General features: G+C 43.7%; 1 protein-coding gene across 1 annotated transcript in view; it reads left to right on the top strand.

Annotated features, from left to right (window-relative positions):
- The window catches only part of sdk1a (sidekick cell adhesion molecule 1a), a 281,598-nt gene that overhangs the window by 225,823 nt on the left and 36,384 nt on the right, over nt 1-19,391 (top strand). Inside the window, exons 21-27 of the mRNA XM_064315729.1 lie at nt 263-454; nt 1,479-1,600; nt 6,088-6,197; nt 6,817-6,967; nt 8,225-8,462; nt 11,202-11,317; nt 16,100-16,289. Coding sequence (XP_064171799.1) covers nt 263-454; nt 1,479-1,600; nt 6,088-6,197; nt 6,817-6,967; nt 8,225-8,462; nt 11,202-11,317; nt 16,100-16,289 — 1,119 coding nt within the window. The remainder of the gene's footprint in view (nt 1-262; nt 455-1,478; nt 1,601-6,087; nt 6,198-6,816; nt 6,968-8,224; nt 8,463-11,201; nt 11,318-16,099; nt 16,290-19,391) is intronic.

Raw genomic sequence — 19,391 nt, 5'->3', positions numbered from 1 at the left:
TCCACCCTGGGTTCCTCAGTAAATGTGCAATATTTAATTTCACACAAAAATCTGTTTTTCAAATCATAATGACACATTAAAGTTTTCTCTTAACACTTCTTTGAACAGGGAAGGTTGCTGCACATTGTACCAAGCTCAAACCATACCATTACAAATATATTAATATGTATTTCGTGCAGCCAGAAACATTCTCTGAACCTTAATTTTTCTTTGGAATACCTCAGAGGTGAGCCTGAAGAATTGGTTTTGCTTTTGCTTGCAGGCTACCTGGTTTCTTGGGAGGTTCCGGGAAAGAACTCCTCCCGGGTGTCACGCACGCTGGCCAACACCACCCTGGAGTACAAGGTGACCGGGCTCACCTCCCTCACAACCTACACCCTGGAAGTGGCGGCCATGACAGAGGCCGGGACGGGCGCCGTCACATCCTCCACCATCTCCTCAGGGGTCCCCCCGGGTCAGTGCTCGTTCCGTTCAGAATCGGTCTGGCAGGCATGGGAACTGCATGTCCGGTCATGTGATCTCTGATGTTCTTTAAATTATTCAGTAAAAGCACAGATGGGGGAAAAAAGACAAAATACTTTGAAGAGACAAAACTAATATAAAAATGCTGCACGAAAATAATCTCAACATAACAAGTAGTTTTATTGCTGCCAGAGTAATGATACAAGTTCATGGAAGCACAATGCCAATTTAATATCTAATGATCATTCACCTCTGAAAGACAAAGGTCCTCCTCCTCCTTTGCTAGTTAGTACTTTAGAGGAAGTGTATTCACTGGGTCCATTTTACGCATTCAGCCATGTAAAATGTGGTTAGCAAGTCTTATTTTAAATTTAGCCTGCGTACACATCTTATTTTTTCTAGACAACTTTATCCAAATGCAACTCGCCGGTGAAGACGGTATCAGTAGGCACTCGCCTGGCAGGCGGCAGCCCCTTCGCGCCGTTTGCAGATCAGCCTTGAATATGAATAATGATCTTTTAAGATGGCATTGTCTTTATGGCAGCTGATAAGTTGTTTTTCTTGCTCGGTCATGAATCAAGCTTCGCGGCGGAGTAGTGTTCATTTAAGCTAGCTTAGAGGCGCGGCGTTGCTGGAAAATGACAAATGTGTGGCTGGCTAACAGCCAGGCTGGCGCCATTATCCCGCGAATATAATGTGAAAGGAATGAGTCGGAGAGCTGCGAGGCTGCCGCAGTTTTAGGGAATTGAATTTCACTTTCAAGGAATAGTTTAATCCGAGTTCCAAAAAGAAGGGATTGTGCCTGGAGACTTCAAGGCCAAGTCATTTTAGTTGAGATTTTAACTAAGTGCATTTTAAGTAAATGCCTGGCGAAGTTACAGCTAATTGTGAGTCCTTGTATGCCATTTCTGCATTGACAAAGAACAGTAAAGTCAACATGCTCTTTCTTTTGAATGGAACCATGTACTCTGCACCATAGTGTTTTTTTCCTCAATATGAGTTGTTCTCTTATTTAGAGCTTCCTGGAGCTCCATCAAACCTTGTGATTTCCAAAATAAGCCCCCGATCGGCCACGCTCAAGTTCCGTGCTGGGGACGAGGGGAAAACATCGATCTCCAAATGGATTGTGGAGGGGCAGGTTAGTAGATTTGTTTATTTTAAATGCTTGCGATCTCCTCTGTGGTAATTCATGATGTGAAAGAGGAAATCACAGAATGTACCTGAAGGTAAAGAAGTGGAAATGGGTAAAGATTCTGCAGTGGCCTTTGGCCCTTAACTAGAAAAAACCTTTAAGAATTACAATAAACTGTCTGTATTTATTCAATAAACAATTTGTTGACTAACAAATAATAATGAATGCAAATTTTTCTTTATAAATATCAGTTCCATCTTCAGCACTTAAAAAAAGTAACTTGACAAATAATATTTTATAATAAATATTTGTATTCCTGCTTAGTTTTAAGATAACATTTAGGACAAATGTTGACTAAATCCAGACCATATATATGAAATTGGTGGTCACTGAAGTGAAACTGTGACTTGTCTGGAAATGTATGTTTCCGAATCGGGTGGAAAACCAGGAAAAAACTTAAAATAGTTTTCTGCACTTCTTAATTTATTCCAAGCAGTATTCCCATGGTCAGTGATAGATAACTCAGTTTTACTCTTCAGAATGTAAATGGATACATTCAAATGAACTCCATTGTTAAATTCAAATCAGTGTTTCATTAATTCAGGTTTTAATATGCGGTTTAGTCAATGGTCTTTTGATTCTTTCTAAAATATCAAAGAAGAATATGGATGGAATTTTTTAGTTAAGAAATAAGCGAATGCCTATTTAAATATGCTAGCTTTTGGTATAAAAGTTCATATATGGGGATATATGCATATTAATGTACTTTTTTCAGAACCATATCTTCGTACTTGCTGAAGAGGTAGGGTGAACTACATAACCGAAACTGTGCAGATCTAATCAAGGAAACTGAGTGTAAACAGCATAGTCTATAACAACATATGTCACAATGCATAGCTCATAACACCAGGATGTACAGGGCTGAGACATGACACTACATCAGGTTATTCAACTGCTTCTTCCTGGGAACAGAGTCTTCTCAGATAGAGAGAATCAAAGGTCCATGTGTATGGCAGGCCACGTTTGGCCCACTGGTCACCAGCTGGACGGCCATATATTACATGTTTCATGCTCCACTAGAGCAGGAATTCTAGCTGCTGCCTTCTGCACAGCGAGAGCACCATTTACTTTATTGATAGTTGTTGATGTCAGTTGATGTCATCTGTTTTTATGTGATACTGTAATGTGATCTAAGAGGTCAGAGGAGGTGCCATGATATCTGGTACAAAAGTGCTTTATTCAGTTCAAGTTATACTTGGTGGTTTGCCCCTAGCCTTCACCGGGTAAAAAGGTTTCATTTTTGACGGATGTCATGGCCGAGGTTTCGTTACGAGGATCGATAGACATGTAGCGCGATCTCACACGTTCAGTTATCTTGAGAAATTATGCATGAACAAGCAAGGCATATTTATGTTCTGCAGTGGACCAGTTAGTCTCCAGCTGTGGACCACGTGTGGCCAGATGTTTTTCCGGTTTTAAATGGTTACACCACAACATTGTCCATTTATGTACAACATTAATGGCATGTAAATTCGGTATAGGGGTGTTTTGGTCAGTGTTTCTGTCTTTGATGACAAGTGGCAGGGCAGCTGCCAGATCTCTAGAATATTCTTTTAATGCATCCAAACTCCCCTGAGAGTAGCATGGAAATAAAGCTTTTATGCATACAGTATATACCCTATGCAGTTCTGAAAGAGAGGAGGCTCAGGTTTTAGATTTTTTTTACTTCTATGGGGCTTTTTTAATGGGAATTGGCTCTGGACCATTGGCACTGTTACCGGAAAAGAATTCCCCGCACTTTAATCAGAAATTGCTTACTCTGAACTTTAATACAATAAGGGTGATATTGCCCTTCATTTCAGTATTATCATAATATTTCTCTTTAGATGACCAAGTTATTGGGCAGCCACGGGCAAAATTTCCCATGAAAATCAAATTTGACATTGCCTGGAAAATAATGGCTTGGGAGATTAGGATTCATTGTTTTGAGTTTCATAACGCTTTCTATGAATGGCCCTTGAGAGGAGCTGTATAATGCCTTCGTAAGCAGCCTGCGAATGACAGAGTAATGATGCGTTAGCATATTGTTTCCTATTATTAAAGGACAAACCATTGCGTAGCTCTTCTCTTTTGTTTTTATTCAGTTGCAGGAGGATGCTAATGCGTTTCCTCATTAAATTTCGAATGCACGTGTGTCGTATGGAGGAAAATCGGTTATTTTCATTCAACTCCCACTTTAATATATCTGGAATTTGTAAGTGTCTCGCCGAGGTCTTGTTTAACACTGTTTCGGTATATTGTATGCAGTTTGGGGTCAGGTGGGGGAATTCTACTCCCTCTTTAATCTTTACGCTGTCACCGGTGGCACTGAAAGGAATTGCGCTCCGAGTTCCTTCAATCCGCTGCTCGGGCTGCGCGGCGCGACGTGTCCGCGAGCTTACAGGAGGCTGTTTTGGAGTGGTGTCGTTCGCCGTGACAAAAATACCTTTCCTGGAGAAGTTCAGTCACCGGCGGGTTTTCTGTAAGTGACGAGCGCGGCGACAGATGGGGTGCGTGGGCCCTTTCCCTCCACGGCGAAGGTTGGAACTTCACTGGAGTCGTGTCGGGTTTGTAACTTTCGGGTTTGACGCCAAGACCGAGGGGAGCCGAGCCGGCGGGGAAACGCAGCGCGGGAGACGAGCCTCTGTAGGCGGCGTGTGATTCGCCGCTGTGAAAAACGGCACGCCCTTTATTTTTCCACACTTGGTGTTTGCCACGGATGCTTTTGAATCCTCTGGCCTCTCCAGTAATGCCGAATGCCAAGGCCCCAATTCAGAAGCTTAGGATGGAGAATAGAGTCATGGATAAAAACACTCCGCTTGTACAGCCATGGCTACATACAAATTTTAATGCAGCTTTTGTAAGTCCCCTTGATCAAAATCATCTGCCAAATACTTGAATTGTTATTTGTACAATTTTTATTTAGTGAATAAAAAATGGTAGCACTTAAGTACCGATGTAAACTTGCTCAAAAGTGTTGGGGCACCACATGTGGCCAATAATACGGCCTGTATGCTTTCTGGCATGGAGTCCCTGGCACAGAGAATTCTACAGAAGGAACACGACACCTCTCTTCCACGAAACGCAGTCAGCTCCGGCTTATTTGAAGGAAGTTGAAAAGGCTGTGTCACGCTCGGCTCCAGAATTTGCCATAAATGCTTGATTGAGTTCAAACCGGTTCACTGAGAAGGCCGTGACATATTATTAACACCAGTGTCTCGCTCCTGGAACCATCGAATGAGTGCTTGCGCTCTGTGGATGGGAGACTGAAAGACTCGTCTTAAAGGGCACCGTCCCTGCAGGAAAATAATGCTGTGGGTTCTGTACAATCACTTCCCATTGCATTAACATTGTATTATACATCACTTTGCATTATGATTGACATTGACCACGCTCTCTAAGGGTGTGACGCGTTCTCTCTGTGAGCCGGAACCTGATTAAACCAAGTCAATGTGTTGTCTCCTACAGCACAGTATCCCTATCTCTGGTGATGAGTGTGCACCCAAACCATGCCAGTAAGAGGCACATCACACGGTTAATGAAACGCCAATAACCTTCACTGTCAGTCCACTCTTTCCTCATTCTGTTCACAGCCCGTGTTGCACGTGTCTCCATGCCCGCGGCGCGTATCGTTTCTGCCGGCCCCAGGGCAGAGCTAGGCTTCATAATCATTCCATAAAGAGGGTCACGCCCCGCGGTCCCCCGCTACCGCCGCCGCTGCTTTAGACCGGAAACAAAGAGATCCTGGCGTCCCTCGAGTGCCGGTGTCCCGGGGACACCGATGGGATGCGGTGCAGCCGGAGCTGCTCTGCGGAGGGTGGTGCTACTTCGTGGGGCAACGGGTTCAACACAGCGAGCTAAAGCTCGGCCACTGCGGCCCGGTGTTCATTACCTCAGGGAGCACAACTAGAGTGATAAAGGAAAAGACCTATAGACTGAGCACCCTTTTTGCCTTTAATGACGTCAAAGCGGACATCGAAGAAAAGACAACTGTAGGCATTGCTGATGTCATTTAATTTTTTTGGCGGATGCTTTATCCAGGAGGGTTTCCACAGCACAAGTGGGGAATACATTTCTAAGCAAGGGTGTGCTGTATAATCCAAAAAGGTTCAGTCTGTGTAGGTTTTTCAGTATTCAGAAGAAACAAATTATTTCATGATTGTATGTTTTAATCTTACTGTATTGCGTGAAATTCTCAGATATATACAAGATTTTTTCATATTTTACCAGTATCTAAAGGGTTAAAGTATTTAAAATGCTTATATGACCTCTGTTTGGCCTATATTAGGCAGCAAAGGCTAGTGAGTTGGAGGAAACAGTAATATGAGTGAATATGCCTTAACCTGGAAGTCATGGATGGGTCCAAGTCCAAGCCTTCTAGACGTGCCAGATGACAGGGAGCATTTCCATTGGCCCCTTTAATGGATCTTAACCAATGGCTGTCTCTCCCTAAGGTGGGCAGCATCAGCGAGGATGAGGAGTGGAGGATTCTGTATGAAAAGGAGAATGAACCAGATGCTCAGGTGCTGGAAATCCCCAACCTTACACCCTTCACTCACTACAGGTAAGCATGCCATATCCTGGAAACTGCTCAGTCCCCTCTTTTTCACCCTGTGATTAAAGGTGACTTAATAATTTCAATGTAGTGCGGATTACTGGAGGAAGACTACAATATTACAAAAGCGCAGTCACTTTTGTCAGTTTGTTAGTCTCTTCTTGCCCATTTCCTAGAAGGAGGTACAGTTTAAATGCTTCTGTAAGGCTCTGTCTGATAGCTGTAACAAAGCAAAAGCCTGATAGTTTGCCAGCCATTCATGATGGGATTTGACAGAGGTAATTGTCAGTGCAGAGTGTATTTCTTGGACAATAACTTGTTCTAGATTATATCTTTGTGCTGAGATATAAAATAACGAAGATAACTGAAGCCCTAAGACAGGTCTCTATTATGTGTTGAGCACGGCAATTGCCTTTCATCAGATTAAGTCTGGCCACAGCACAAAATGTACCGTAAAGACCCGCACACATTTTACTCTCAAACTGTACTTATGCAGAGTGCAATCTCGTCTGTGCGCGTCTACGACCGTTTCAAATTTGGCTCGATTCCAACACAATTCTCAGCGGCAGCCCCTGAGAGTAAAATTCAACAAATGGATGTGATCCCCTGTGTATCTGTGGGGGTCCAGGTTCCGGATGCGTCAAGTGAACATCGTGGGTTCCAGCCCCACGAGCCAGCCCTCCCGCGTGATACAGACCCTGCAGGCACCCCCAGACGTGCCCCCCGGTAGCGTGACTGTGCGTACGGCCAGCGAGACCAGTCTATGGATGCGATGGATGGTGAGCGATCAAACTATACTTTGTGATTTCATCACGAGACCAACACACCATGATCTCAAACTTGGTCCAAATCACTATGATCTGAGTTTCTGCCAAAAATACCAGGTCCTAAACTTCAACCTAAAATAATAGTCTCAAATTTAGACAAAACAACATGAACTCAAGCTCAGTACGTCACACCATGGTCTCAACCTGACCCAAGCCCACTGAGGTCTCAACCCAAAACACCCTCACTTTAAACCAAGGGTTTGCAACCTTTTCTCATCCATGTATCAATGAGTGAATTTTCATTTCCGTCCACATGCCCAGGACTTTGTTAGTCTGATAAAACTCTTCGGCCTCTTCCAGGCATGATGCGGGAATTATTTGCTGTGAACAATTTGTGCAGCAAAATTCATTTTACTCACATAAAAGTAAACTATGAAGAATAGCCTCAAGTCAACGAGGTGAAGTACGCTCTTTGCTTAACAAAGCCTCCATCCTGCAAATACGGTGAGGTGAGATTCCTGCCTCTCTGAGCTACTGCTAAATTGAAAGGGTAATGTCACCACAGAGATCTTGGGTTTACCAGACACATCACATCATCTGGTGAATAATGGAGTACTTTTGAAGAGGAGCTCTGAAAATGAGAACTAGCATTTTTTTTCTCTTTCTTTCCGTGTTCAGCCAAATCCAGCTAAATTATTCAAGATGTCCTTTCATATAACAACTCTTTTGACAAGGAGGCCCATGCAAATAGCTGATACTTCAGGTTCTGCTTCAAAGGAACAATTGCATCCTGCTATCACTCGGTTTTGTTAAAGAAATGTCATTATAGTGCATACACTCCATTGAGTGTGATGCGCTGTAGTCTTGGCCGAAAATTGAATTTTAAGATTTGAAGCTCCGGTTTGACGAATTATTTTGGTTTTTGGACGGCGGCCAGACAGAGTTCCTCGCCTGCTCAGAGATGAAGGATTAGAAAGCGCGTTTGTTGGTTTTGTTCATTGTGTTCATTGCTGCAGAAAAGGATTCACTTGAAACGGAAGGAAAAAATAACGAATCTCGAAGATTAATTTCACACTTTAATTGCTGACAATTTAACCATTTTTTGTCACCTTAAATTACATACTTGTCTGGGCCGTGTCTCACTTGCTCCTTGGCCCTACAGATAGTGAATGCAGAGTAGAGTTATAGCAGGGTACTCCAGGGTTGAAGGGTGTGGTGTGAGCAGAGGTCTGAAGATGGCTGCACTCTCCTCTGTCTTCTTCCGCCCAGCCATTACCTGACTCCGAGTACAACGGGAACCCGGAGGGCGTGGGCTACCGGATCAGGCTGTGGCGGGCGGAGTCGCAGGGCGAGACCCGGGTCCACGTGGTGAGCGACAGGCTGGAGAGGGAGATCACCCTGGAGGGCCTGGAGGAGTGGACCGAGTACCTGCTGCAGATCCAGGCCTTCAACTCCATCGGCCCCGGGCCCTGGAGCGAGACCGTGAGGGGCCGCACGCGGGAGTCGGGTAGGGGAAGCCGACGACTGTGTGTACGTGTGTGTAGTGGACACGCGCGTGAACACACACATGCATGCACAAACACAAACACGCACACACAGGCATGCACAAACACAAACATGCACACACACGCATGCACAAACACAAACATGCACACACACGCATGCACAAACACAAACATGCACACACACGCATGCACAAACACAAACATGCACACACACGCATGCACAAACACACACACACGCAAATACACACATGCATGCATGTGCACGCACACGCGCAAACACACACGTATGCACATGCACACGCACTCACACTTTTGTTTCACCATTTAGAAACTTTTGGAACTTTTTTATACACAGTCTCTCCATTTATAATATGGGACAAATAAAAAGCAATATAATGTTTGGGACAAATTACTTCACAAGCATTTATTATTAGTCAGGCATGTTCATTTGTGTCTTTTTGTAGCTATGTGAGAGCTTTCGATATCTGGTCTTGATTCTAGGCTTTGGAACGCTCATTAATCAGAAGGAGAGCACTGCTGAGCTCAGTAATTGCAAATTTCATCAAGATCTTCTAGACCAGTAGATGCAAAACAACCCCATAACATCAAGTTTCATCACCGTAGGTCAATATAAGTTCTCAGCATACGTATTCAGTTCTTCAGCTTCTGCCTTACATGTTTTATGCAACATTTTATTCTCATCTTTATCAAGGGTACATCTTTGTCAGTAATTTGCAGGTCACTGTACATGTGCACACACATACAAACTCCTGAGCATACCTTCAGATACGCACAGGCCAGGACTCACACAGAAATATGAACTTGTTTCCAAAGGGTGCCTGGTGCCTCTCTTTTGCTTGCTTTCACTCTCTCTCTCTCTCTCTCACTTTCACACGCCCTCTCATTTTCTGTCTCTAAACGTCTCTCTCTCTTCCTATCCGTCTTTCTCACGCACATTCCCGTGCTCTGTCTTTCACACACACGCTCTCTGTTGTTGTCTCTTGCTCTCTATCTCTCTCTCTCTCTCTCTCTTCCCCCCTGCCTTGCATCATAACTCACTGTGAAAGACCACCCACTGCGTCTCCTCCTGGCACCTGTATGAATTAATTAAGAATGACGGAATGTGGAAGCAGGAGCCAGGTGATCTGTGAAATCCGTCTGAGGCGTGTCGCCAAAGAGGAAAATCTGTGGGGACGGGGACCTTGAGACTAATCCAATTTGGAATATCATAAAGTTCAGGGAAATGGCTCGTTTGTCTGAAGGTTGCTTAAATTTCCGCCCTTCAGGGCACCTGCCAATTTCCCGCCTTGGACTGCTGTTTACCGCTCTCGTGGATAATTGTCTCTTTCTTTACATTCGCTTTAATATCGAATCCCTTGTGTCTTAATTAAATATTCCATTAGGAAGCCCTCAGACAGAGAAAGTCCTGCTTGGTAATGTGTTTACAGAGCTGTAGGTAATCACATCCAGAGACACTGTTGTGTTTACTGATTTAAAATCATGCGGCTGGAACAGAATGGATAGAAGTCTCCCGTCACAGACATATGCTTGAGCTAATTGAACTGCACCTTTTTCTGTCCTGAAGTTTGTTTAAGGAGAATAAACATGTTCCATTTTGTAGCGCCTCGCACAAAAATCCACAAGTTCAAAACAGGAGGTCTGTTTATGTAATATCAGATAATACTCATTGACCACTGAAAATACCTTGACTCAAACTGAAATAATTTTTTTTAAATGAATAAATACACATGCTCAGAACTTAACTGTCATCATTTTTGTTTTGTGTTGAGCTAATTGTAGTCCCAATATTTAAAAGTGGGACATGATAAATTTTAGATTTTTCTGTTTGTTCGGTCCCATGTATGTCCTGAAAGAGTGTTGTTTAGATCCAGAAGTCCAGAAACAGGGAAATGAACATCTGGAGCTTTCCTATTTTGGTGAAAAAGGTGGATTTTCAGTCGGTCAAAATGTTTGTTATAGTATAGTGCACTTTTTTACATAGCAAAGCACTGGGGCACTCAATCTGAAAAACCTACAGAACTGCATTCAACCCACGTGGCCTAAAGTTTGACTAGCTGATAAATAGAAATAAATGATTCATGAATTGATCAAATAAATGTGTTTATTTCTATTTCTTTGATTATTAAATGTGTTTGCATTTATTGGATGTCTGGGGGAAAAAAATAAATGAGACATTCAGTCTGTAGGACGGCCAACACTTGAGGCACGAACTAAAGGCTGCAATAATTGCCCATAAATCAGCCAGTGTCGCCTTTGCTTCCTTTTCATTTCCTCCTACAAGATTTCCGCAAATAGGCCTCATTTTCCCAGAACCCTCATGGGGCTGAGAATAAAACTAAGAAACAAAACATTCTAGTAACCCTGTTTGCAACCGCTAGCTTCGCCATCGGTAATCAGGAAATGATTCCCGCCTTCACAAATCGCCATTGAACGGCATGTGGGTGATTCGACTGCCCGATGAGCCTGGGAAACAGTTTTTGTGTCTGTTTTTTTTTCTTTTTTTGGGCAGGGGTAGCAGTAAGCCAGTGCTTGCGCCGTCCCTTCAAAGCCCTGTTACTAATGATGTCAGCTCCCCTGCGCTGTGCCTGCCATTCGGCAAACTGTGGTGGGAGCCAATCCCAGTTTTAACACACGCGGCAATTAGGGCTCCATTAAAGCGGCGGGGCCCCGGGTTATTTGGAATTCACGACCCCCGTTTCCCACCTCCCCCTTTCCCACAGTGCCGTCTGGGGCCCCTGAGAATGTGACGGCGGAGGCGGTGAGCTCCACGGGGATCCTCGTCTCCTGGGGGCCCGTGCCAGAGCAGGAGCAGAACGGGCACATTCTGGGATACAAGGTACTGGATTCTGGACCTCACACGCCTGGTTTTAGAAGCGAATCCATGCCCCTTTTTCAATATGATTAAGGGGAAAGGTGCAGCTGCTGGGTTCTGATGTCAGATTAGCATTTTTGTCGAGCCCAGTTACTGCATTTGTCTATACCTTTCTGAACAGCAGCCGCTTCGAAAGCGTTGTTGTGGGGCCTCTGTTTGGCTTCAGACCACGACCGTGCCATGCTGACCATAATTAGGTAACTGCAGTTCACCTGGGTCATCGCCTGTTCAAATCTTTTTAAAAAAACATTGTATTTTTTTGTATTTGTATTTTTTGCCTGGCATTTGGACTTTTTGTATGCTTTAAAAATGCATTAATCCTGCATTATATGACCTCTGTGATGGGTTTTCAAAAGTTGGATTCAGTTCTGTGAAAATGTATTTTAAATGACACTTGTTGGACCCTCATTACATGCCACTCCTCACAATGGATCCATATTTGATGACACCAGTATTTCAGTATATATTTGGCATATCTGACCTTTGCCACTCAGTAGTTAGAATATTTATGAGTCTGCTGTGGTCACAGGGTTCTGCGTTTTTTAGATGCAAAGCACCTCATGCACCTGACTTTCACTCACATACTCGCTCACTGATGTTCAGCTGGTTGAAGATTCTGTACCAGGGTGAGCTGTTAGCACTGATTGTGGTTCACATCGATGACACTGTGTGTTGTTTTGCAGGAAAAGGGCTAAAATGCCAGGAAAAAATACCCTGCGTTCTATAAACGCAGATATTCCGAGGTCTTCTTTTAACGATTACAACAGGGGGTGACCCAGACTTAAACCACAACAAATCACTCCTGTTTCTTTGAACCAATTGTCTTTTTGTGTCTGACATTTGTGTTGTTTATTGATAACTACATTTACGCAGCCATTGGAAGCATTGCCAGATTTAAAGAGAAAGCACTTAATTTGAAAGAAGCCAAAAACAAAAAGTTGTCACGCTCTAGCTTGCTTTCTCAACATGAGTAAATTAACAGAGATATTGCTCCTGGGGTTTAATAATATTAGCCTGTGTTCCAAAAATTACTTTTGATCAGAATGCAAAAATATTATTTGTAGTATATTTTATCCTGCTAATCCAGCTATTTCATTTCTTTTTCAAGTTTCATAGTAAAATTGTGAATGGCATACATTATTGTGCAAAAGTTAGAAACAACTCTTTTCATTTATTCAATCATCCAGTCAAATCTGCCATTGAGTGCAATTTTTTTTCAGCGCCAGACAATAATGCAGGAAACATATATTTTACAGAAAAGCCTCCACCACTTCATATATCAGATGTATGAGTACTTGTCCACTCTTTCTTTTGTGTACCTTACTACCACTTTATATATTCTATCCGATCAATAAACAAGTTTCAGCTGTGTCCTCCCAACAAAAGTTGTTACCAAAAGTGTCAATGACATTGTTAGAACCTTTTGCCTTCAAAGGTGACTTGAATATTTAAACAAACAACTGCCCAAACACTGCATAAAGAAGGTGAAAGTCAAAGGAAAATAAGTGAAAAAGTAGGAGTTTCCAAAACTGGAGTTCCGACGATTATTGCAAAGTTACAAAGAAAATGGGCCTTCTAACAACCGTGCAAGAACTGATAGACCAGCAAAACTATCACCATTGCAAAAAATGGTATTTCTTTAGATCTGAGGAAATCCACAAGTGTTTCGGTCAGTCTTTCCTCTGGGAGAAGACAATTCAATACTATGGGTCTGTAAGGAAGTGCAGCTGTCAAAAAGCCACTACTGAGAAAAGGAAATAAACAAACGAGATGTACATTTGCACTGATACACTGAAACTGGACACCTGTGATGTGGAGTAAGGTTTTAGATTAGTCTAAATTTGAGATTTTTGGAAGTAAGAGAAGGCAGTATGTAAGCTGCCAAAGCAATGAAAGACTCTGAGCCATGTCTGCAACCATCAGTCAAACATGGTGGAGGATCAGTGAGAGTTTGGGGTTGTGTAACAACATCTGGGGTTGGTGATTTGCTTTTGATTGAAGGCATCTTGAATTCTGATAAATACAAACAAATCTTATCATGCAATACCTTCTGGACAACGTTTGATTGGCAGCAGATTCGTTCTGCAGCAAGATAATAACCCCAGGCACACTGCTGAAAAGATCATGCTGGTGTTCTCAGAACAATGGACTAGCCACCCCAGAGTCCAGACCTCCACATCACTGAATGTGTTTGGGATTACTTTGGTTGGTGAAGCAACTACTAAGACTGAACTTTGGAAAAATATCCTTGCAGATTTCTTTGAGAAACTCAAAGCAAGCGGAAGGGTGGACACACTAAATACTAAAAAAATTTGATGTTGTACGTAGTGTTGTTCTTGTGTTAAATGTTTGCTGAATCATTTTCTGACACTGAAAAGGAACTTGCACTTTGTGGCTGTTTTCACTGGAAGGTAAATAAGGGAAAGGGTGGTCTCCAACTTTTGCACAGTACTGTACAAATGTTGTGTTATTACTGTGAGTTGACATTTCCAAAGATGCATTCCATGGGCTAGCATGACCACTGGTAACTGCATTCATGAATGATCCGTTAAACATTTTTCAGTTAAGAGGAGTCTAAAGAAATGTTTCAGCCCATTGCCTTTGTTAAATGCTAATGATATTGCTTTGAGCTACTGTATATACTCCTGTTGTATCTTAAATGACTGAAGTAAGAATGCAGTCCATTTGTATTTAAATAGTAAGTACAAAATAAACTGAACTGAATGGAAAAATACATATACCCCAAAAGAGATGTTGCAAGTTTGAGATTTGTTGTAATCATGGCACATTTGGGTAAAGTACTTATTACTGGTACACTGAGAAATTCTCACTCATCTGCATTTTACAGGGAAACAAACAATAGTCACTACCAGATTGAGATAATCGAGGTTGGGGGTCAAACTCATTTCAATTTCATTTCTGGAAATTAATTTCAGTTCATAACTTGGAAAATGCCCTTGATATTTTATAGTTTTTTCATTAATGAATTTAATTTCAGATAATTTATTGAATTGACTAAATTTAAATGGAGTTGACCCCAATCCCGGAGGCCACATTTGGGTTCAGTGAGTTGCAGACTTCCTTGTAGCATTAAAAGGAACCAGAAAACAAGCCCACATTTTTTTCTGTTGTCCAGTGAATTTGTTCAAGTTATTGTCGGTAGGCTATCGTTGTTTGCAGGGCTTAACTTCTGTCATAGACAAACTTGCCGTTTTGCTTTTCTGCTTAAGTGAGGCAGAAATAATTCTCTCGATTTCTAGAAATGTCAGGATGCTGAAAATGATGAAACATTGTGAAAGAGCTGATATACAGGTTTTCTTTCTCCAAAAAAGTACACATGGATTTTCCCATAGCACCCCAGACAAAATGTGTCAAAACTTCCGCTGTTTTTCTAACTGCATCATGAATACCCTTTTAGAAATGCGCAACTTTGTTAATATATTTGTTGAAATTTTCATCCTAGGTGGGAAAGCAAATGTTTACAGAGTGAGGGAGAGAAAGGTGTGAAGCCAGCTTCTCTTTCACGTTTATATCAAATGCAATTAAGAGAAAGACAAGATTTATAAAAGCAGAATGGAGGAATATAACTAAGGGCATAACCTTGGTGTGAAGACCGGGGGGAGTTTCTATTAGTTTGTGAGCTGTGCAAATTGAATCAGCTTGGCCTTTGTAGACTGCAAGGAACTTGTGACTGGAAAATAACCAAGACTATGTTCTATGTCAGAATAATAATCACGTAGCTGCTTTCTGACAAATGGAATTAAGTTAATTGTACATATCATCACAGTGCTACTTGCGCACGAGGCTAAATATACACCATTAACAAAAGCCTGGGTAGTTATTAGCTGACTTGCTGTCATCCAACTCCAGCTTGCAAGCTTGTAGTGCCCCCTGGATTTGGAATCAGTTAGCATCCCAGGAACAGTCTGTGGCACAGTATGCAGGCATACATTAACAAATGTATTTGTTTTCATTTTTAATCAAATAATTAAAGTATTGAGTGGTGGACCATCGGCTGTCCTCTGATGCTACAAACTACTCAATCACAAAAGTCAGATGCTGCAATGCTTCCAGGAACATCGACCTAAAAAGAGGCTGGAACACTATTGTAAATGACATGCCCGTCGACCTTTAAATGATTTCTCTTTCTCTGGTTGAACAAGTCCATTTTAAGAACTAGTTTAGTATCGGTTTTGATAACTTGATGTGCATGTGAGGCAGGCACTCGTTCAGTGAGAGCTCAAGACAGGCGACTTTCTCAACAAGGGGAACATGACCTGCCGCAATCCCAAAATATGACTGAGGAATTCATTTATGAGTATTTCTGAGTATTGTGTGGGATAGGTTGCTATGTTACAACTATGCATATAACTAATTGTCTGTCAGCTGTATCGATCAAACCAGACTTTGAACCCTCTGATATAGCGGTATACATTTGAGTGACATATATTTAATGTCTTGTAAAAGCTCAATTTGAATTTTGTATGCTGTAAGTTGTAAGTTGTCAGCCAGTGATTTCTAATTAAATTTGTGCCATTTTATTTTCATGATGGTGTTGCTAATTGTGTGTGCGCATGTGTGTGTGTGCGTGTGTATGTTTGCGTGTGTTTGTGCGCGTGTCTGTGTGTGCATATATGTCTGTGCACGCATCTGTGTGTGTGTGTGCGTGTGTGCGCGTGTGTGTGTGTGTGTGTGTGTGTGTGTGTGTGTGTGTGTGTGTGCGTGCGTGCATGTGTGTGTGTACAGGTGCTGTACAAGGAGAAGGATTCAGACTCGGAGCCCCAGGTGCACCTGGTGAAAGGGAACCTGACGCAGTCTGTGCTTCTGCGAAACCTGCGCCGGTACGTCCTGTACCAGATCCAGGTGCTCGCCTTCACCCGCATCGGTGACGGGGAGCCCAGCAGCCCGCCGGTGCTGGAGAGGACTCAGGACGACGGTATGCCACCCGATCCATCTCCCGAAATTTCCCATCTGTGACTCACACAGGACTGTGCTGGTAAAGGAAAGGCTGCAGGGCTGTGTCCTCAAGGTCTACCTCTTCCTCAGGCACTCTGAACACCGAGCTAACCAGCCAGCAATATTTATTTATACTCCCCAGACCCGGCAGTTCATTTCCTCCTGTAGGGTCCTCTGCTCTTAAACTTAAGAAGCGTATGTTCTACTCTGCTGAAACCTACACTATAAGGGACATTCAATGAAAATAAAGAAATATTTTTGAAAATATTTTTGTTTTTGTCAGTGTTAGGTCAAAAAATTGAAATACTTAAACTTTTTTTCTGCTGGGTCTCAGGCGGTTATTGTGAAAATTGGGAAGATTTTTTTTTTTGACAGCTTTTTGATCTGTTGAAATAGCAGGTCTTTTAGCGCGCTTTTTCCACAGTGGAAATGCTCTCATCCACTACAGGTCGCCATGTGTCCCTGCCTGTCTCTTCTTTTTTCCTCCCTGTCAGAGCTGCACTCTACACTGCAACAATGGGAGTGTTGAAGCGATTAGAAATTCTATTGGCTCTCTGCAAGTGGATTTAAGTTCCCACCCCACCCAAGGCCTATTCCTTGGGTTCCCAAAATTTTAATTTTGTGTCTCTCTAAAACTGCCGCCCTTCAAATGGTTTAACCTACTATAGTCAATTCTGCACACATAAATATGTAGTTTTATGATCAGTGCACATCTAATATTATTAATAATATTTTAATATATAAAATATTCATAAAAGGGGCATCTTTTTATATTAAAATCTCTGGGAAGCTTTAAGAGTCCAATTCACAAATGCTTTAGCCAATGTACACAGCCACTCATAGCATTTAAGCAGTTGGGCCAAGCAATACACTCCCAGTATAAAAGACACCCAGTTTGCTTCCACATGACTCAGTGAAAGTGTTTTGTTTGTTCGTACGGCAGTTTTAGTAACTGGCCTTGGAAGGATGTTCCCTGGACATTATTTGCAAACACTTTCTCTTTCCCCCGGTGAAGTTGGCACTCTTTTTAAGGCTCTGGTGAAATGTGTGTGTTTAAAAAAAAACTTTGAATGTCATGAGATGGAAGTTCTTCCAAAAAAGGACGTCTGTGAGCTGTTTGTACCACCATCGTTTTTCTTGTCATTTTGAGCTGCTCAGTCAGCTATTGATTTTTACTGTACTGGTTTCCCTCACAGATTTCAGACTCAGTTCCAGGTTTTTTAATAATCTGTGGAATACTTCATTGTACACTATGTATGCTTAAGCAAACGATGTCATCTGTTGAAGGCTTTCCCTCGTGCAAATTTTCTGACGTATAATTACGGTAATTATGGTTTTGTTCACTTGGTTTTTATGTCAAATCGGAGCTTTAGCCTGCCACCCGGAAATTAACCACTCTGATTAAATATCTTAATAGGTCTTAATTTCTTTTCATCAGCAAGGTTTGCCGCAGTGTGGACACCCCCTTTTAATGAAATTCAATCACCGTTCACTAAACTCATTAAGGATTTGTGTTATAAAAGGGTAAGCGGGAAAAAAAATGGGCAGTATCGGGGAGCGGAAAAGTCTCGGAGAATGTGCCGGTTCCCTTGTAATTATGGCCTTTAAATAAACCACCGCACCAGCAGAAATAAAATGATCATTGATCAGGGGAGACTGTTTTTGCTGGTGAGGCTAAGCCCTGAGCTTTGCGCAGTGCAGTTTTTGGTTATTAATCCTGACTCAGGAGCAGGTACGGAAAGGCCTGAGATGTAGCGTGGGTGCGCTGGAGGAGGGGGCGAGGGGGTGGGTGGGCGGCGGGGTGGGGTGGGGTATGGGGTGGGGGGGGGGTGGCTGTGGCGGCGGGGGTCGTTATTTCGTCAGAGCCCGCCGCCAGCGTTGGCTGCTGGGACGTCCTCGCTTCCACGCGGCGTTGCTTTGATCTCGCTGTTGACGGCTCGCTGAGGACCCCCGCCGTGCCCCCAAAACCCCCCCGCACCCCACCCCCCGCCCTCACCCCACCCCGGCCCGACCCCGAACCCCACCGCCGACGCCCTGTAAGACGCGGCTGGGGAGCGAGCGGCGTTTTAGCGCCGGGTGTCGGAGCGGCGACGCGAGCGCACGCTTTGATCAGGCGGCGGCGGATAGAGAGCCCAGCGCGGAGGACCCGGACCAGGGCAGCGGAGCGCCATCCTGACGCCGCGCAGGAAGGCCTCTTATCTGCGTGGGCGGGGTTTCTGGACGGGAGGGGCTTTCTCCGAGTGCGTTCGACTGTTTTCTGGCACGTCTCCGTGCTTGTCTGTAAAACACTCCCTCTTGTCGTGCGCGCAAAGGCCGTTGGAAGATTTTTCCATTTCAAAGCAGACGCGTGCTCATCCGGTCTTAGAGGAAGGAGCACGGCCAAAGAACAGACGAGGGAAATAGTGTCGACATACCGATCCGCCGCTCCTGTAATTAATTTCATTTGCATACACAGGGACAGTTTCGGATCCACGGGGAATTTAGTCGGGACTTTCTCACAGTAGAATGCCAAGCGGTATTTTGTAGAACGGTACCTCGTGAGAGCTGAATAACAGTTGGAGAGGAGATGAGGGAGAAGCTCGCGGAACCTACTGTGACTGAGAGGGGAAGCCGGACCGGGTTGCCAGGAGTGGTGAGTGTATGAGAGGACGGTGAGGGGTTTAGTCGTGACTCCTTAATTTAAGAACAGCCAGATGTGATTTGTGTGTACTGCTTGGCGTATAGACGTCTACGCCTGCCGCCGACGCCCTACTGCTCAAAGTGGGTACGACGTCGACCAGGCAAGCATCGAATACGGAGAGTTCTAATCAGGGGCCTGTCTTGCCCAGTCTGGCTGTGACACAGCGGTGGACTTGTTAGGGGACCCTGCATCCACGATGGCAGCCAATGCCGCTCCTGATGGGATATGGGAGGGAGGGAGGGAGGGAGGGAGAGGGGGGGATGATGGGATGGATGGCTTGTGGTGGCTTGTCTTTCACAGCTTTCTATCTCATCTGTTGTGACTCTTACTTGCCTGAGGGGGGTGCCCCATCGTCCCATAATTTAAATCCCCCACGCCCCCCCCCCCCCACCCACGTCTCAG

This window comes from Anguilla rostrata, chromosome 17, assembly GCF_018555375.3.
Source record: "Anguilla rostrata isolate EN2019 chromosome 17, ASM1855537v3, whole genome shotgun sequence".
NCBI lineage: Eukaryota > Metazoa > Chordata > Actinopteri > Anguilliformes > Anguillidae > Anguilla > Anguilla rostrata.
This window is presented reverse-complemented; position numbering and strand designations above follow the sequence as displayed.